This window comes from Saimiri boliviensis, chromosome 8 (genome assembly GCF_048565385.1).
Source record: "Saimiri boliviensis isolate mSaiBol1 chromosome 8, mSaiBol1.pri, whole genome shotgun sequence".
Classification (NCBI taxonomy): domain Eukaryota; kingdom Metazoa; phylum Chordata; class Mammalia; order Primates; family Cebidae; genus Saimiri; species Saimiri boliviensis.
In genome coordinates, this window is record NC_133456.1 from 11,779,739 (window position 1) to 11,799,839 (window position 20,101).

At 54.4% G+C, this 20,101-nt stretch overlaps 1 protein-coding gene across 1 annotated transcript; it reads left to right on the forward strand.

Annotated features, from left to right (window-relative positions):
• The first annotated feature begins 1,534 nt into the window (after positions 1 to 1,534).
• On the forward strand, positions 1,535 to 17,944 carry MST1R (macrophage stimulating 1 receptor). The gene is made up of 20 exons (XM_003936647.4): positions 1,535 to 2,994; positions 6,119 to 6,307; positions 6,387 to 6,515; positions 6,694 to 6,864; positions 7,458 to 7,618; positions 7,986 to 8,151; positions 8,260 to 8,396; positions 8,791 to 8,952; positions 9,048 to 9,141; positions 9,269 to 9,478; positions 9,566 to 9,712; positions 9,793 to 9,958; positions 10,127 to 10,228; positions 10,302 to 10,508; positions 14,078 to 14,158; positions 14,338 to 14,519; positions 14,613 to 14,722; positions 14,970 to 15,135; positions 15,557 to 15,693; positions 17,449 to 17,944. The coding sequence occupies exons 1-20, from the start codon at positions 1,765 to 1,767 to the stop codon at positions 17,702 to 17,704; spliced, it is 4,203 nt and encodes a 1,400-aa protein (XP_003936696.2). The 5' UTR covers positions 1,535 to 1,764; the 3' UTR covers positions 17,705 to 17,944.
• The last annotated feature ends 2,157 nt before the right edge of the window (positions 17,945 to 20,101 follow it).

A 20,101-nucleotide genomic window follows, 5' to 3' on the forward strand; every position in this document is an offset into this window, starting at 1 on the left:
TATAGGCACCCACCACCATGCCCAGCTATTTTTTGTGTTTTTAGTGGAGATGAGGTTTCACCACGTTGGCCAGGCTGGTCCTGAACCCTTGACCTCGTGATCCACCCACTTTGACCTCCCAATGTGCTGGGATTACAGGTGTTAGCCACCACTCCCAGCCATACATTTTCTTTTTTAATTTTTTTTTTTTTTTTTTTTTTTTTTTTTTTTTTTTTACAGTTTTTTTGTTTTGTTGAATTTTGTGAGGTTGCCTAGGTTGGTCTTAAACTCCTAGCTTTAAGCCATCCTTCTGCCTTGGCCTCTCAAAGAAGTTCTAGGATTACAGGCATCAGCCATGGTGCCCAGCCCAGAACTACATTCTCATTGCAGAGAATAAGGTCCAGCAAGGCCTCCAGAGCAGGTCGGAAGTGTCCTGAGAGCCAAAGCCCATGATTCTTCCATGTCAGGGGGTACTAGGCCTCCCTGATAGCCAGGAAGTAAGGAGGAGGCCTTCCCAAGGCCCGTATTGTGGGTTGTAACCCCATCATACAGCTTCCATATACTGAGGCTGCAGAAGAGGGACCAGAACTAGGGTTGGGCCTCCACTTATGTGTCTCTCTGACTCTTAAGTGCAGTCAGCAAGGCCAGATCCCATCCTAAGACCCTTATGGCTCTGAGAGAGCAGGGCCACCTTCCTCTAACACCATCTTGTTGATGATAGCACAGGAGAAGCACATGGAACAATGGTCCCAGCTGGGTGAGGTGGCTCACACCTGTAATCCCAGAACTTTGGGAGGCCGAGATGGGCAGATCACTTGAGGTCAGGAGTTCGATACCAACCTGGCCAACATGGTGAAACCCCGTCTCTACTAAAAATACAAAATTAGCCAGGTGTGGTGGTGTGCGCCTGTAATCCCAACTACTCCAGAGATTGAGACAGGAGACTCCTTGAACCTGGGAGGCAGAGGTTGCAATGAGCGGAGATGGTGCGATTACACTCCAGCCTGGGCAACACAGCAAGACTCCTAGGGAAAAAAAAAGAAAATGAAAAAGAACAGTCCTTTCCCACAAAGGGTGGCTCCCCATAACATCTCTTGGGAAGCGCCCTACATCCCCGCTCTGGTCTTCTACACGATCCTGGTCTCTGTTCTGCACATGGTGGGGCTCCCAGGTCGCCTCTGGAAACCAGCCTCTGAGGGTGTTGCTGCTAAGTGCAAACTAGTTCCACCGCAAGCAAAGAGCTGAGTGTCCTGCCCTCTTCTCGCTGCGACCCAGTCGGTAATAGGGGAATGGGATGAGATGGCTCTGATTGGCTCACTTCTCTCCAGGCCACACCACGCACATCCACCCACAGGCCGCTGAGAAAAAGGCGCCAAGACGCCAAGAGAAGGTGCAGGAGCCAGGCTTCCAAGGGCCGGAAGAGTTGGATGAGAGGAGGACCCGAGCTAGGTCACGCCTCCTCGAGGTCCCGTCCCCACGCCCGGGCCCCGCCCGCCCAGCCCGGCGCCCGAGAGTCGGCTGAACGCTAAGCGCCAGAGTGCAGCGGCGGCTGGCGCGGCAGGTGAGGAGGCTGGGGCATTGCTGTCCGTGTGTCCATAGGCGTCAGGTGCTCAGACCCGAGGGCCGGGAAGGGATTTGGATTTCACAGGAACCTGGGGCGGGGGTCGGCTATCTTGGGGCTGTCGGGACTGCCGCTTAACGTTGGCCCAGCCCACACCTCGGGTCTACCCCCAGCCAGGCCCAGGCCCAGGCCCTTAGGGATCCCCTAGGTCCCAGCGCGCCTCGATGGAGCTCCTCCCGCCACTGCCTCAGTCCTTCCTGTTGCTGCTGCTGCTGCTGCCTGCCAATCCCGCGGCGGGCGAGGACTGGCAGTGCCCACGCACCTCCTACGCGGCCTCCCGCGACTTTGACGTGAAGTACGTGGTGCCCAGCTTCTCCGCTGGAGGCCTGGTACAGGCCATGGTGACCTATGAAGGCGAAAATGAGAGTGCTGTGTTTGTAGCCATACGCAATCGCCTGCATGTGCTTGGGCCTGACCTGAAGTCTCTTCAGAGCTTGGTCACGGGCCCTGCTGGTGACCCTGGCTGCCAGACATGTGCAACCTGTGGCCCAGGCCCCCACGGCCCTCCTGGTGACACAGACACAAAGGTGCTGGTGCTGGAGCCCGCGCTGCCTGCGCTGGTCAGTTGTGGCTCCAGCCTTCAGGGCCGCTGCTTCCTGCATGAACTAGAGCCCCAAGGGACAGCCCTGCACCTGGCAGCGCCAGCCTGCCTCTTCTCAGCCCACCGTAACCGGCCCAACGACTGCCCCGACTGTGTTGCCAGCCCATTGGGCACCCGTGTGACTGTGGTAGAGCAAGGCCAGGCCTCCTACTTCTACGTGGCATCCTCACTGGATGCATACGTGGCTGCCAGCTTCAGCCCGCGCTCAATATCTATCAGGCGACTCAAGGCCGACTACTCGGGATTCGCACCGGGCTTTGCTGCGTTGTCAGTGCTGCCTAAGTATCTTGCCTCTTACAGTATTGAATACGTGCACAGTTTCCAATCGGGAGCCTTCGTCTACTTCCTGACTGTGCAGCCGGCCAGCATGACAGATGCTCCTGGTGCCCTGCACACACGCCTGGCAAGGCTTAGCGCCACTGAAACAGAGTTGGGTGACTATCGGGAGCTGGTCCTCGACTGCCAATTTGCTCCGAAACGCAGGCGCCGGGGGGCCCCAGATGACAGACGGCCCTATCCAGTGCTTCGGGTGGCCCACTCTGCTCCAGTGGGTGCCCAACTTGCCACTGAACTGAGCATTGCTGAGGGCCAGGAAGTGCTCTTTGGGGTCTTTGTTGGTGGCAAGGATGGTACCCCTGGCTTGGGCCCCAACTCTGTCGTCTGTGCCTTCCCCATTGACCTGCTGGACACGCTAATTGATAAGGGTGTGGAGCGCTGTTGTGAATCCCCAGTCCCTCCAGGCCTCCGGCGAGGCCTCGACTTCTTCCAGTCGCCCAGTTTTTGCCCCAACCCGGTGAGCAGAAAGAAGGGGCCCTTTCTTGTGAGCTGCGTGCACATGGCTAAATACAGGCTGTTTCCCTTCCATCACTGAGGGGATCTGGGAGGGGGAGGGCAGGCGGAAAGAAGGATTCTCTTTCACCCAGTTCCTAAGTGTTGGGGTGGTGTGAGAAAGCAGCCAGACAAAAGCTACACTGGAGTCTCGGTTCCCAGCCAGGCTGGCCCTTGTTGCTGTCTCATTTTGCTCTTTCCCCTACCTGCCCTTCATGGCCTCTGGTTTTTTAGGTAGTTTCCCTGGCTGCGTGAGGATGGGGTTACATAACTGTGTCTCTGTTTGCATAGCTCCTGAATGCTGGGTAGAATGATGGGCATTCCCTCCTACTTGTCCACCACCCATATCCTCAGGGACACACTCAGAAAAATAGCACCCCCCCCCAACCATGCACAAATACACAGGGAGATGCTCACAGATTCAAAGACTCAAAGCTGCTTGCCAACAGTTTTACTTTCCCTTGTTTTGCTCTGCTTTCCAAAGGGGGTAGGACAGGATTTGTCAGAGAATCTCCCTGTCCTCCATACCCCTCCACCCCGCCACCCCCACCCTTCTGCCAGCTACCACATTCCAGGGAGCTTCCTAGGCCTTGGTAGTCTGGGAGCTTGTTAGGGAGCCTGTATGTCCTGAGCTTCACTAACCTGCTTGCCGTGATCAAGGGAGTACCCAGCACTCATGGGAAGGTGGCTTGGTTCTGGATAGCTCTGGGAGCCTCATTCTAGTCTTGCGCAAGCAGCTATAAACATCTGCGGATAAGTAAAGGCCTAGGAACGGCTGATTGGAATTGGTCTACCCCAGACATTTTTTTTTTTTTTTTTTGACCATATTTGAGGATCTGCCCCAGGCAGGAAGTCTCAAGGCCCATGCTGAACTGGGGGCTCCTTCCAGCAGACTCTGTCTAGGTTCTCTCCAGCCGTCAAGTAGGCAACAGGAATAAGATTGGACTAAGGAAATGGGACCCACAGCTACTGCTCTCAGATTCTCCGGCCATCATCCTGTGGCCCTGGGCCTGCTGTGACATTCTCGACAGACTCTTTTCTGCTCCTATTGATGCCTTGGAGATGGGAGGAGAACTTACACCAAATGTGAGGTTGGGGGTCTTCAGCCTCCTTCCCTCTGCTGAATACATCTGGGTTGAGAGGCCCTAGGTTTGGGGACTCCTTGTCTGGGCTTGGGCAGGCCTGCCTGGTCCCTTTTCCTCCCCAGTGGGGAGTCAGAACCTCTCCCCAGCTTGGCTAGTGGTCAGTGGGTCAAAAGACACCCAGCACAGCTGGGCAGAGCCAGGTTCCAGGAGGACTAATCTTGGACCCTGCCCACAGGCTGGCCAGGCCCCCAGGAGGTGTGTAAACCACCCTGTACAGTGTTTGCCCAACAACTCTGGGCATGCAGCTGCTGGGGCAGCACCCACGTGTGGTTGGCCTCAAGAAGCCTGAGGGACTTAGAGCGCCTTCCTCCATGGGACACTGGACACTTAAGTGTTTTCGGAAGCCTGACCTTTCCCAGCCTGTCCTGGAGGCCCCCAGCCCCAACACTAGCTGCTGCCACTAAGCCCTACCTAAGCCTGGGAACCTAGAGCTAAGGTCCTGGAGCCTAGGGACAAGCAGGCTACGGTGTGGGCCTAGGGACAAGCAGGCTAGGGTGTGGGCCTCCCTGAGGTGGGGCTTTGTTCCCCTTCAGAGCTCCACCTATCTCTGAATCATGCTAGAAACACCTGGCAGGCTTCTGGCTCAGGCCAAGACAAGCCAATTTCCTGCCTCAAGTGAGGACAAAGTCCCAATCCCTACCCACCCAAACTGTAGGCACAGGGTGTGTGGTGTTTCAAGGCCCAACTCCACGTCTGCTTTTGACTAGGTCTACTAATCAGTGCTGAGGTTTCAGGACTGGGTTAAGCCTCTCTGGTCTTATGGAGCCTTCAGAGGCTACTGCTTCAAGGAGTGCCTTCAGGGCTGGTGGGGGAGAGTCCTGAGCACCTAGGGCTGGCTACTGAGCCCTGTCTGCACCTTGTACTCAGCTCCAAAACCACGAGTTCATACCCTGGCTTCCTGGTTTCCCAGAGCTTCTACGGTCCTGCCCTGGAGCATAATTGCAGCCCTATGCTAAGAGCAGGGGAGAGGTTAGTGTCCTCTAGCTTCGAGAACCTCATTCTGGCCCCCCGGCTGTAGGGGTTTGGTTTATCCCTTTTGTACCCTGAACAGGGTATAGGAAGCAGCTGGGGTACAGGAAGACCTTTGGAGTCTAGGGAGAAGTACCATGTTCCTAACCTCGTGCTGGCCAATTAACTCCAGCATTTAGCCCTTATGCAAGTGGGGAAACCCAAGCTCAGAGGAGACAGTTTGCTGAAGTGCACACAGAGAAGCAGAGAAGAGCCAGCAGGGGGCAGGAGAGGACTCTTGCAGAGCTGAGACTTGCAATTTGGCTCCTCTGCTGAGGGTCTATGACACCTTGGACAAGAGACCCAACGTCTTGAACCTGTTTTCTCATTTGTAAGATGTACGGGGTGGGCTGGGCACTGTGGCTCACACCTGTAATCCCAGCATTTTGGAAGGCCAAGGTGGGCGGATCACAAGGTTAGGTGTTTGAGACCAGCCTAGCCAACATAGTAAAACCCCGTCTCTACTAAAAATACAAAAAATTAACTGGGCGTGGTGGCCAGCACCTGTCATCCCAGGTACTTGGGAGGCTGAGGCAGGAGAATGACCTTCACCTGGGAGGCAGAGGTTTCAGTGAGCTGAGATCACATCATTATACTCCAGCCCGGGTGACAGTGCGAGACTCTGTCTCAAAAAACAAAAAGATGTACGGGGTGGTTGTGAGAATGGAATGAGGGTAACTCATTATCAGGATGGACCTGGCAGGGTGCCGCAGGGAGGAGAGGGAGCGGGCCTTCCAGCCTAGGCCTTCTCCCTGCCCTTGCTATGCTGAGAGCCCTATGGAGGATGGGGGATGGTAACCAGCAGGCCTAGGATCTTCTCCAGTCAGGCCAGGTGAGGAGTGAGTGTGTTGGGCTGCTGTGGCCATTGACAAAGGCCCCAGAGGGTCAGGGCACAGGGCTGATTCCTGACTCCTTCCATTCCCTGACCTTTCCCAGCCTGTCCCTGAGGCCCCCAGCCACAACACCAGCTGCCGCCACTACCCTCTGCTGGTCAGTAGCAGCTTGTCACGTGTGGACCTATTCAATGGGCTGTTGGGACCAGTACAGGTCACTGCATTGTATGTGACACGCCTTGACAACATCACAGTGGCACACATGGGCACAACGGATGGACGTATTCTGCAGGTGGGTCCTCATCCCCACGGTCCCCTGGCCCTGGGTCCTTGTCTCCATCCCCATTTTGTTCACATCTGACCTGTCCTAGGTGGAGCTGGCCAGGTCACTCAATTACTTGCTGTATGTGTCCAACTTCTCACTGGGTGACAATGGGCAGCCTGTGCAGCGGGATGTCAGTCGCCTTGGGAACCACCTACTCTTTGCCTCTGGGGACCAGGTAAGGTGGGCAGGGGCAGGGCCTGGGCCCAGGGTTGTGGGATCACAGACTCTCCATCCAATCCAGGGAAGCATTGACATACAGGTCTTACCACCCTAGCCTACAGTGTACTAGGAGGGTCTGTAGGGCCCAATCTCCCCCTCCAAGCCCCCCTGAGTCACCTCTCTTCCACCCCAAGGTTTTCAAAGTACCTATTCAGGGCCCTGGCTGCCACCACTTCCTCACCTGTGGGCGTTGCCTGAGGGCACAGCATTTCATGGGCTGTGGCTGGTGTGGGAACATGTGTGGCCGGCAGAAGGAGTGTCCTGACTCCTGGCAACAGGACCACTGCCCACCTAAGCTTACTAAGGTATGGCTTCCCTGGCAGAGCACAGGTAAGAGTGGGACAAGCTGGGCCTGGGGTGGTGATCAGCAAGTCTTGATCACAATCTTCCTCAGGTCTGGGGTGTTCTTCACATCTACAAGGAGGGCATTCTTTTTTATTTATTTATTTATTTTGAGAGAGTCTCACTGTTGCCAGGCTGGACTGCAGTGGCACAATCTCAGCTCACTGCAACCTCTGCCTCCCGGGTTCAAGCAATTCCCCTACTTCAGCCTACCAAGTAGCTGGGACTACAGGTGTGCACCACCATGCCCAGCTTATTTTTATATTTTAGTAGAGACGGGGTTTCACCATGTTGGCCAGGATGGTCTTGATCTCCCGACCTTGTAATCCACCCATCTCGGCCTCCCAAAGTGCTGGGATTACAGGCATGAGCCACTGCACCCAGCAGGAGGGCATTCTTGTCAGAGGGGATGCCACATGCAAAGACTTGGAGGCAGGAAAGTTGGCTGGAGCATGGGGCAAGCAAGGAGTATAGCAGGAGACTTTGGGGAAGCAGGTGGGGCCGTGAGAGCCCAACCCCACATAAAGACTCAGGCTGTCTGTTCCCCCCATTTCAGTTCCACCCCAACAGTGGACCTCTAAGGGGAAGTACAAGGCTGACCCTGTGTGGCTCCAATTTCTACCTGCACCCTGGTGGTCTGGTGCCTGAGGGAACCCATCAGGTCACTGTAGGCCAAAGTCCATGCCGGCCACTGCCCAAGGACAGCTCAAAACTCAGGTACAACCTGGTCCCTGCCCTCCCTATCCCTGATGGGGACAACCAAGCAGTCCCTTCCCCATGAGACCGTTCTCTGCTTATCAGAGGCAAGTGGGGGATAGGGGAAGCTGCAGTGGTTCTGGCTGCTTTGTGTCTGGGGAGATGTCTCTGTCCCTTTTTGAGCTTTCATGTGCGCTGCCTGTCTGTTGACTCATGGACCAGCCAAGGTTAATCTCTGCCCCTCCAGAACCTTCCGTCCCTAGAGGGAGGCATGGGTGGAGAAACGTCATTCTCCGGCTCAGACGAGCCCTGTGGCTTGCGGCAGTCATGCAGCTAGGTAGGCCTGTGTAATTCCTGGCTGACCTCAGGGGTTCCCCTGGTGCCCCAGACCAGTGCCCCGGAAAGACTTTGTAGAGGAGTTTGAATGTGAACTGGAGCCCTCCGACACCCAAGCAGAGGGGCCTACCAACGTCAGCCTCATCGTGACTAACATGCCACCAGGCAAGCACTTCCGGGTAGATGGCACCTCCATGCTGACAGGCTTCTCTTTCATGGTGAGGTCATCTTGCCCTGTCTGTGCCCTTGGCCAGTGCATGGTACGGGAAGGGAAGGGCTTGGAGTGGAGAACCTGTTCTACCTAAGCCACTTCTATGTCCTATTAGAAGCCAGTGCTGACAGCAGTACAACCCCTCTTTGGCCCACGGGCAGGGGGCACCCGTCTCACTCTTGAAGGCCAGAGTCTGTCTGTAGGCACCAGCCGGGCTGTGTTGGTCAATGGGACTGAGTGTCTGCTAGAAGGGTAAGTATCACCCAGCAGGCCCTGGAGGCCACAGAGTTCTATCCAGGGGAGCTTTACCAGGTGGGGATTCTGTCAGGATGGAGGGAAGAGGGCTCTGTTACATGGTCAGTGTGGTATGGAGAGCAGGTCCAGAAAGAAAAGACTACTGTCCTCTTCAGCCCAGAGAGAAGCCATCACAGAGTCCACTGGATCCAGCCAAGGCTGTGGGGAACCTGTTCCCTTCTTGCCCTCTTGGAATGTCTTCCTGGGACCACCTTATCTTCAGACAGACCATGGAGTGGGGCAGGTGGGGGAGATAACAGACGAACTGGGAGAGGATCAACAGGCCACTGAAGGAAGCGGGCCTGGCCATCACAAAGGAGGCAGCTCTGAGCCCAATCCCTTGTTTCTGCAGGGTCAGCAAGGGGCAGCTTTTATGTACCACACCCCCTGGGGCCTCGGCAGCCAGAGTCCCCCTTAGCCTGCAGGTGGGGGGTACCCAGGTACCTGGTTCCTGGACCTTCCAATATAGAGAAGACCCTGTCGTGCTAAGCATCAGCCCCAACTGTGGCTACATGTAAGCACCACCTCTTTACCCACTCTGGCCTCTGGGGAATAAGAAAGCCAGCCTTGGAGAACACCCAAAGCCTACCACCCTGTCCTCTTCCACAGCAACTCCCACATCACCATCTGTGGTCAGCACCTAACCTCAGCATGGCACTTAGTGCTATCATTCCATGATGGGAATAAGGCAGTGGAGAGCAGGGTGAGTGAGTGCTGGCCAGGAGGGAGGAAGGCTGGATGAGTTCCCTGAGCTGAACCTTATGCTGGGCTGAGGAGAGGAGCAACCACAGGTGGGGTTCCTGGCCAATCACTCATATTGGTCCCAGCAGTGTGAGAGGCAGCTTCCAGAGCAGCAGCTGTGCCGTCTGCCTGTATATGTGGTCCATGATCACCAGGGAGGGGTGACAGGGAATCTGAGTGCCCGAGGAGATGGAGCTGCTGGCTTTACACTGCCTGGCTTTCACTTCCTACCCCCACCCCATCCACCCAGTGTCAACATAGCTCCACTGAAGGCTGAGGAGCATGCCATTAAGTTTGAGGTAAGTGTAAGGGATAGGGGCAGGAACTGTTGGGGATCTGAAAGTAGAGGCCAAGCTACTGGCTAGTTCTTATGACCCTCTCTGCAGTATATTGGGCTGGGCGCTGTGGCTGACTGTGTGGGTGTCAACGTGACCATTGGCGGTGAGAGCTGCCAGCATGAGTTCCGGGGGGACATAGTTGTCTGCCCCCTGCCCCCATCCCTGCGGCTTGGCAAGGATGGTGCCCCATTGCAGGTAGGCTGCCCAGATGGATCTCCCTGGGAAACACTGGCTGAGGGCCTGCAAGCTGGGCCTGAGTTGCCACCTGCCCCCAGGTCTGTGTGGATGGTGAATGTCTCATCCTGGGTAGAGTGGTGCGGCCAGGCCCAGATGGGGTCCCACAGAGCACGCTCCTTGGTGTCCTGCTGCCTTTGCTGCTGCTTGTGGCTGCACTGGCCACTGCACTGGTCTTCAGCTACTGGTGGCGGAGGAAGCAGCTTGGTGAGTTATTTGCTCCTACTTTTACTCAGCCCCTACCCCCAACCAATGGCATCTTCAAGTCCCTACATCCTGTCTCTGCCCAGACCTTAGGGATCTCCCATACCTCCCCAGAGGGGTTGGTCCCTAGAAGCTTGAAAAGTCAGGCCACCAGAGATTTTCTTTCCACAGTTCTTTCTCCCAAGCTGGATGACCTGGCATCCCTGGACCAGACTGTTGGAGCCACATACCTGCCTATGCTCTCTTTGGGCTCTGACTACAGAAGTGGCCTTGGTGAGATAGTGGAGGCACTAGAAGCTAAAGCCACCCCCTCTCCCTGCAAGCTCCTCACTCCCTCTCCCCACAGCAGTGCCTGACACCGATGGTCTGGATTCCACCACTTGTGTCCATGGAGCATCCTTCTCTGATAGTGAGGATGAATACTGTGTCCCACTGCTGCGGAAAGAGTCCATCAAGCTGAAGGACCTTGACTCTGCACTGCTGGCTGAGGTCAAGGATGTGCTGGTTCCCCATCAGCGGGTGGTCACCCACAGTGACCGAGTCATTGGCAAAGGTGTGGGGGCCAGGTGGGGCTAGGGCAGAGATGGAATCTCAGGATGACACAGGCTAAAGGAACAGTTGGACCAGATTCTGCTCTAACCTTCTCACCAACCTGTGTGACCTTGGGTATACCATTTAATCTTTTTGAGTCTCCATTTGCTCATCTGTAAAATGGGGATGAGAATAGTTCTGTCTTTGGTGGGTTCTGGTGTGGATCGGTCAGGCATAGAAAGGTTGTAGCCTCTGCCATCATGTGGCTGCTGTTTGTTTTTGGTTTTATTTATGGTTTGATTTTGTTTTTGAGACAGGGTCTTACTCTGTTACCCAGGCTGGAGTGCAATGGCACAATCATGGCTCACTGCAGCCTCGACCTCCCCAGACTCAGGGGATCCTCTGCCTCAGTCTTCTGAGAAGCTGGGACTACAAGCATGCAACACCAGGCCTGGCTAATTTTTTGTTAGTTTTCTCTAGAGCTGGTCCTTGAATCATGTTGCCCAGGGTGGCCTTGAACTCCTGGGCTCAAGCTATCTGCCTGCCTAAGCCTCCCAAAGTGCTGGGGTTACAGGCATGAGCCACCTAACCTAGCCTGTTTTGTTTTGTTTTGTTTGTTTGTTTGTTTGTTTTTCTAGACTGAGTCTTGCTCTGTCACTCAGTCTGGAGTGCAGTGGCACGATCTCCATTCACTGCAACCTCCGCCTCCCAGGTTCAAGCAATTCTCTTGCCTAAGCCTCCCAATTATCTGGGATTACAGGCACCTGCCACCACACCTGGCTAATTTTTGTATTTTCAGTAGAGATGGGGTTTCACCATGTTGGCCAGGCTGGTCTCGAAATCCTGACCTTGTGATTTGCCTGCTTACTGGGATTACAGGCATAAGCCACAGTGCCTGGCCTATTTTTTTTTTTTTTTTTTTTTGAAATGGAGTCTTTCTCTGTCAGCCAGGCTGGAGTGCAGTAGCACAGTCTTGGCTCACTGCAACCTCCGCCTCTGGGGTTCAAGCTATTCTCCTGCCTCAGCCTCCCTGAGTAGCCGGGATTACAGGCACCTGCCACCATACCCGGCTAATTTTTGTATTTTTAGTAGAGATGGGGTTTCATCACGTTGTTCAGGCTGGTCTCAAACTCCTGACCTTGTGATCCGCCTGCTTGGGCCTCCCAAAGTGTTGGGATTATTGGCATGAGCCACCGCACCCAGCCTATTTATTTATTTATTGAGACAGAATATTGTTCTGTTGCCCAGGCTGAAGTGCTATGGCAGGATCTTGGTTCACTGCAACCTCTGCCTCCCGGGTTCAAGCGATTCTCCTGCCTCAGCCTCCCGAGTAGCTGGGATTACAGACGTGTGCCATCACACCCAATTAATTTTTAGTAGAGATGGGTTTTCTTTTTTTCTTTTAAAGACGGGGTTTCACCATGTTGGTCAGGCTGGTCTTGAACTCCCGACCTCAGGTGATCCACCTGCCTTGGCTTCCAAAGTGCTTGGATTACAGGTGTGAGCCACCACGCCCGGCTCGAGACTGGTTTTCATCATGTTGGCCAGGCTGGTCTCAAACTCCCGACCTCAGAGGATATGCCCCCTTGGCCTCCCAAAGTGCTATGATTACAGGCATGAGCCACTGCACCCGGACCTGTTTTGTTTTATTTATTATTTATTTATTTATTATTATTATTATTATTATTTTTTTTTTTTGAGACGGAGTTTCGCTCTTGTTACCCAGGCTGGAGTGCAATGGCGCAATCTCGGCTCACCGCAACCTCCGCCTCCTGGGCTCAGGCAATTCTCCTGCCTCAGCCTCCTAAGTAGATGGGATTACAGGCACGCGCCACCACGCCCAGATAGTTTTTTGTATTTTTAGTAGAGACAGGGTTTCACTATGTTGACCAGGATGGTCTCGATCTCTTGACCTCGTGATCCACCCGCCTCGGCCTCCCAAAGTGCTGGGATTACAGGCTTGAGCCACCACGCCCAGCCCTTATTTATTATTTATTTATTTATTTGAGACAGGGTTTCACTCTTGTTACCCAGGCTGGAGTGCAATGGCACGATCTCAGCTCACCACAACCTCCACCTCCTGGGTTCAGGCAATTCTCCTGCCTCAGCCTCCTGAGTAGCTGGTACTACAGGTGTGCGTCACCACGCCCAGCTAATTTTTGTATTTTTAGTAGAGACGGGGTTTCACCATGTTGACCAGGATGGTCTCGATCTCTTGACCTCGTGATCCACCCGTCTCGGCCTCCCAAAGTTCTGAGATTACAGGCTTTAGCCACCGTGCCCGGCCTTATTTATTATTTTTTTGAGATGGAGTCTTGCTCTATTGCCCCGGCTGGAGTGCAATGGCATGATCTCGGCTCACTGCAACCTCCCCCTCCTGGGTTCAAGTGTTTCTCCTGCCTCAGCCTCCTGAGTAGCTGGGATTACAGGTGCCTGCCACTGCCACCACATCTGGCTAATTTTTGTATTTTTAGTACAGACGGGCTTTCACTATGTTCGCCAAGCTGGTCTTGAACTCCTGACCTCAGATGATCCTTCCACCTCAGCCTCCCAAAGTGCTAGGATTACAGGCATGAGCCACTGTGTCTGGCATTTTTTTTTTTTTTTAAAAGACGGGGTCTCACTATGTTACCCAGGCTGGCCTTGAACTCCTGAGTTTAAGAGAGTTTCCTGTCTCAGCCTTCTGAGTAGCTGGGATCACAGGTGCATGCCACTGTGCCTGACTGCTTTTTTTTTTTTTTTTTTTTTTGAGACGGAGTTTTGCTTTTGTTACCCAGGCTGGAGTGCAATGGCGCGATCTCGGCTCACCACAACCTCCACCTCCCAGGTTCAGGCAATTCTCCTGCCTCAGCCTCCTGAGTAGTTGGGATTACAGGCGCGCACCACCATGCCCAGCTGATTTTTTTGTATTTTTAGTAGAGACAGGGTTTCATCATGTTGACCAGGATGGTTTCAATCTCTTGACCTCGTGATCCACCCGCCTCCCAAAGTGCTGGGATTACAGGCTTAAACCACCACGCCCGGCCTTTTTTTTTTTTTTTTTTTTTTTTAAGACAGAGTCTCAGCTGGGTGTGGTGGCTCAAGCCTGTAATCCCAGCACTTTGTGAGGCCGAGGCGGGTGGATCACGAGGTCAACAGATCAAGACTGTCCTGGTCTGCCGGGCACGGTGGCTCAAGCCTCTGTCTTGAGAGTCTCTCCCTGTCTCCCACGATGGAGTGCAGTGGCACAATCTCCACTCACTCGCAATCTCCACCTCCCAGGTTCAAGCGAGTCTCCTGCCTCAGCCTCCCAAGCAGCAGGGATTACAGGCACGAGCCACCATGCCTGGCTAATTTTTGTATTGTTAGTAGAGATGGGGTTTCACCATATTGGTCAGGCTGGTCTTGAACTCCTGACCTGGTAATCCACCCACCTTAGCCTCCCAAATGCTGGGATTACAGGCGTGAGCCACCGTGCCCAGCCCTGCTGCTTTTTTAAAATGTCAGATTGGCCAGTTTGGTGCCTTGAGGTCTGGTTGCCAATGAGAATGTGTAATGTGGGCCTTGGGCCCTGGAGCTCCTCTCATCAACTCATTATGCCCCTCACACCAGGCCACTTTGGAATTGTCTACCATGGAGAATACATAGACGAGGCCCAGAATCGGATCCAATGTGCCATCAAGTCACTAAGTCGTAAGTCGGGCAGTGGATGGGATGGCAGAGGCAGGAGGCCCAGCCTGGGAGGATTCTTGTTTCTGCTGTGCCCTCACCTTACTGAGTGACCCTGAGCAAGAGAACTTTATTTCCCATTTCCCCATCTGAGTCTTGTAAAGGGACGCCGTACCCTGTGCCTGACTTGTGCTGCTCTGCAGGCATCACAGAGGTGCAGCAGGTGGAGGCCTTCCTGCGAGAGGGGCTGCTCATGCGTGGCCTGAACCACCCGAATGTGCTGGCTCTCATTGGTATCATGTTGCCGCCTGAGGGCCTGCCCCATGTGCTGCTGCCCTATATGTGCCACGGTGACCTGCTCCAGTTCATCCGCTCACCTCAGCGGGTCAGTGCTCGGCTGGCTTTGGGTTGGGGGCTGGAGCAGCAGCTGGAGAAGGAGCTGCTGTGCCCTTGCCTACCAACCCTCCTGTGCCCCTAGAACCCCACTGTGAAGGACCTCATCAGCTTTGGCCTGCAGGTAGCCCGTGGCATGGAGTACCTGGCAGAGCAGAAATTTGTGCACAGGGACCTGGCTGCGCGGAACTGCATGTGAGAGGCCAGAGTAGCTGGGGTGAAGCAAGGACACAGGGCATGAGGGTGTGCAGTGCTTAAGGCCACCTCAGGGAAGGGCCCATTCCAGTCTTGTCCTCCCCCCTCTACACCTTACTGTTTTTGTCTGCCTAGTACAGACTTGGACTGGACACTGTGGCTTTGAAATTCTGTAAGGGCCCGGAGCAGGTGGTTTCAGGGCCTGGGAAGGACCAATCCTAAGTGTGATCCTCTCACTACCCGCAAGGCTGGACAAGTCATTCACAGTCAAGGTGGCTGACTTTGGTTTGGCCCGTGACATCCTGGACAAGGAGTACTATAGTGTTCGACAGCATCGCCACGCTCGCCTACCTGTGAAGTGGATGGCGCTGGAGAGCCTGCAGAGCTACAGATTTACCACCAAGTCTGATGTGGTGAGGCCCCACCTGCCCTACAGTCCACATGGCCTTGGCACCTGAGAACACTGGGCCTTACCCATTCAGCTCTGGATGATCTGAGCCCAGGGAGTCTGCAGGGTAGATGACCCCCACAGTGCATCTGCCCACCTCTTGGGCAGATGTAAGATGGAATCTGACAACTGCCAGGACAAGAGGAGGCTGGGAACTTACTGGCTCCTCACAGATAATCCAGAGCCTGCCCAGCCCCAACTCTGGGCAGGATAAGGTAGTGGGAGGAGACAGAGGAAAGACACTGGTGACAAGGAATGAGCTCTCAATGGAAGGTGGGGTCTTCCATTTCCAGCTGAAGGACTCTGGGAGGTAGAATCCCTAGGGGACCTACCTGCCCCCAAATTTGGAGTGAGAACTGAATCCCCTCACCTCCCCCTTTCCACAGTGGTCATTTGGTGTGCTGCTGTGGGAACTGCTGACACGGGGCGCCCCACCATACTCCCACATCGACCCTTTTGACCTCCCCCACTTCCTGGCCCAGGGTCGGCGCCTGCCCCAGCCTGAGTATTGCCCTGATTCTCTGTGAGTATGTGGAGGTGGTAGTGGGGAGGGAACTGGATCCCAGAGACATGGGAGAGACAGGAGAGAGAGCTCCTACCTGGCTTCCTGACTAAACTTCTGGTTGACTAGGAAAGGGGCCCTCTCTGGGCCTCAGTTTCCTCATCTGTGGACTGGTCCTACCCCCACGCAGGGTGGAACTCACAGTTGCCATGGTAACAGCATTCTGAGCTCAGAGTTGGGGTTGAGGCCAGTGATTTGATTTTCCCAGCACTTCTCTCCCCCAACTCCCACTAAAGGGGGCTGCTTTCCACATTTTCCTCTCACTTAACCTCGAGGAAAGATTCCATTAGCCCCCACAGCACTCTGTTCAGATTTTTTTCTGCATCCCCAGTTCAGGTTCTTTCACTGGATGTCATTTCAGATTCCCTATTCCTGGAGGGATGGCAGCAGCTGTGTTGTCCTCAGTTGTTACGGGGTGGGTTCGCTGCTGAGGTTTAGCTTCATATGCAGCAGGCATGCCTGAGCTGTGGCCAGCTCTGCTTGGTTAGAACAGAGAGAACCAGGGCATAGGTAAAAGTAGTTGATGCCTCCTGTCTCAGGCTGTGCTCCAGGAAGGATGTGAGTAGCCCTTCCTCACAGCCCTACCTGCCTTGGGTCCTCTTACTGTTCTAATTCACTGCCTACCCATATCCAGATTGGGCTCCAGAAACAGACTCAGCTGGACATTTATGTATGGGAAATTACCGAGAGGTTGAGAGCAAGGGAAGAAGGACTGGGCAGGAGAAACTGGGCTGTGATACGGATGTCGCAAAGACTGCAGCCCATCCCACAGGGACTGCTTAAGCTAGGATGACCCACCAGAATTTTCTGAAATTGAGACCAGTGGGCCAGGTCTTTGTACCAGGCATTAATCAGTTACTCGTCACAGACTGTCCCTGGTGAGAGGATGTGAGCTTGGCAGAGGCAGTTCTCTTCTGCCTAGGGCAATTCCTAGAGAGGGCCTTGGTCAAGAGCCATCAGCAGGCAACACTCCCAGCTGCTGGAAGAGTAAAGGGGGATCTGGGTGACACATCCTAGCATCCACTTCAGCAGTCCAGCCCTTCTCCTCTCTGGGCCTCAATTTCCTCATCTGTAAAGTGGAGATAACAGTACCACCCTCAGCGAGTCTGAGAATTATATAAAATATTGTGTGTAGGGTACTTAAGAGTATTATTTCAGCCAGGAATTACATCCCCAAGGTAATGGGGCATGCACTAGGACCCAGCAGGCAAACCTGGGGAACCTCTGCTTCAGAACCAGGGTGCCACTGGTGCTATCCCAAATGTTCTTGCTTCAGGATTTTAAATTCCTGCTTTGATGGACCCAGGCTTCCTTCCTGGATGAACTGTCATGATAACCATGGTACCTCGTGAGCTGGGCCTTGTGCTAAGCACTTCACAGGCATAAGCCTATATACCTACTGCTCTGTGATCAGAGGAGGACCCAGAGGCACAGAGGGGTTAAGGGCTTGCCCAAGATCACATAGCCCAGACCACAGGGCATAGGAGCCCAAGCTCTTAACCCCTGAGGGAGTTTGACCTCTGCCAGGGTGGGGAGGCAAGACTGGAACAGCAATCACAGGGATGAGAAGAGCTGCCCCTGATAGGGCAGTGCTGAGCACTAGGTCCTGTCACCTATCCTCATCCCTGTGTGGTTTGCCAGAGGTTTAACAACAGGTGGGTGGCCCAGAATCATTGGGTGGGAGTTGCCTTACCCTGACATCCCCCCCAAAAACAGGTACCAAGTGATGCAGCAATGCTGGGAGGCAGACCCAGCAGTGCGACCCACCTTCGGAACACTAGTGGGGGAAGTGGAGCAGATAGTGTCCGCACTACTTGGGGACCATTATGTGCACCTGCCAGCGACCTACATGAACTTGGGCCCCAGCACCTCGCATGAGATGAATGTGCGTCCAGAACAGCTACAGTCCTCATCCATGCGGGGCAGTGCACACCGGCCTCGACCCCTCTCAGAGCCTCCTCGGCCCACTTGACTTAGTCCTTGGGCTGGACCTGCTTAGCTGCCTTGAGCTAACCCCAAGCTGCCTCTGGGCCAGGCCAGGCCAGAGGGCAGTGGGCCTCTACCTTGTTCCTTTTAACCTTCAGAGGCAGTAGATAAATGGGGCCCATTAGGTCCCTCACTCCACAGAGTTGCCAGTGAGGGCAGTCCTTCTGCAACATGTATTTATGGAGTGCCTGCTGTGGACCCTGCCTGCTGGGCACAGTGGACTTAACAGAGATTATACCAACACTGACTCTTGTACCAGTAAAGGAACAAATGACTATTAAAGCACAAATTGTGGCAAATGGTGTGAAAGAATGACAGGAGGCTGCTTTAGATAGCTGAATAGAGAGGCAAGGGAACCCTCCCAGGAGGTGACATTTTGCTGAGGCCTTATCAAGTGGGGAAAAACCACCAGAAGCAGTGTTGAGGAAAGAGAGTTTTTGGCAGAGAGTCACATGTGCAAAGGCCCTGAGGCTGGAAAGGATTTGGATCCACAGGAAGGCTCTAGAGAACAGGGAGGGTGAGCAAGGCCCAGATCCAGGTTATAGGGCCCTGGAGACTGTTGGATGGAACCAAGGAAGTCAGCTGAGTACCCAAGCATGCAGTGGCCAGGATGGTTTCTTCCATGGCCCAGGCTGCCTGCTCCTCTTCTCCCAGCCCTAGCACTTCTCCAGGGCTCCCTGCTCAATCTGCAGTGCCCACCATCACACCATCAGGAATGGAATGGGGCATGGAGCCTTGGATCCCTGCAACACTGCCAGCATTGATTGTGCTTGTAGCCTTAAGAGAGATGAGCCAGCAGCAAGGTTCCAGCTCCACACTTTCAAGGGGCCAACTTCAAAGTGCCAGCTGCCCCAGACTATTTATACTTGTCAAGGCCACTGCACAACAACCCCTAGAGGGGCATGCTCCTCTGAGAGGGAGATTTTCTCCTTCCTCCTCTCCCTCCCTAGCTGCTGAGGGGGCAGTTAGGGCCCCAGGGTGCCTGGCCCAGGACCTGGATCACAGGGTTTTTTCTCCCTTGCTCAGGACCCCATAGCCTCCATCCCTTCATAGGAGACCTCAGCTCACCTTAAGAGGGCAGGCTTCTTTCCCTCTGAGCTGGCAGCTCTGTGCCCTGTCACACATGGAACCCTGGTTCCAAGAGCTCCCTGCTAATCAGAGTGGGAGTCTCCTTGGAACGAGAGCTGCCCAGCTTTCTCCATCCAGCTGCTGCTCACTCTGCCACCTCAGGCCAGAGAGAAGTCCAGTGCTAGGGACCCTAAGGACTCTGAGGACGGGTAGGTAAGGCTTAAAAGGAGACTCTTGTTTGAGTGCAGGGATCCAAAGATCAGGAAACTGTGTGCTGAAGGTGGGCAGAGACAGACCGTCTGCCTGTTGATCCTGTACCTTGGATGACTGTCAATGCCTCAGCAGGCACTGAGGAGGTTGTAGCCTCGCCTGTTTGGCTGCTGACTCTGTTGCTCTGTGTGTGCAGGAGACAGTTGTGTTGCCCCTGAGGCTGAGAGGTAGGTAAGTGGGGTATCTTGGAGCCCATCCCCACCCCAGTTAGAAAGAACTGCCTTTATCCCTCCAACTTGTAGTCCTTCCCTTTAACCCCATCCTGGGGTTCTAAGGGTCACCCAAATCTCTAAACCTGGGAGTTCCCTCCCCACTGAGCCTCATGGACCACTGGCTTATCTGTTCACATGAGGGGTTCAGAGAAACAGAGTCTCTGGATGAGAAGGGAGCTTGACATGGGAAAGGGTCCTAGAGAAGAGAGATAAGAGAGAAAGAAGGTGTCAGGTGCAGTCAGAATGTAGGACTTTGGGCCTGCTTCTGGGCCAAGGGCCTCCAGGTTCAGAATTCTCCAGAGAGAGGCCCCAGTTAGGCACTTGGGGTCCTGGTTTGTGGCACAGCTACCCCCACTCTTAATTTCTGTACCCCCTAAGCTCTGATCTCCATTCTCAGAGCCACCCGATAGTCCCAACCTTATCTGGAGTGTCAGGAGCTGGGACTATTTTAGGGTTTCATATCAGTGACTGGGCTACCTGGGAGACAGGGTAGAGAGGATCAGTTATAGGTCCCTGGAGGAGCTGAGAGCATGTGGCCTCCAGGGCTGATGAAGGCTGGGCTGCCTCTCCTTTAGGAGAGGACTGGGCAGTAGCTCAGGTATGGTGACTGGCCAGTGCAAAGGGAGGGTTGCTAGTGGCCATGGGAGGCCTGGGCCTGCCACCAGGGTGGAATGGGATGGGCAGAAGTTTCTCCCAGGGATTCAGAAGACCAGCCTTCCCACCAAGAGCTATGAAGAGTAGGTACCAACTCCTTTATCTCATCTCCCTCCTTCTCAGCCCAGTGGAGGTAGGGGCAAGCAGATGCTAATAAAGGCTGGGGCAGGCCAGGGTGG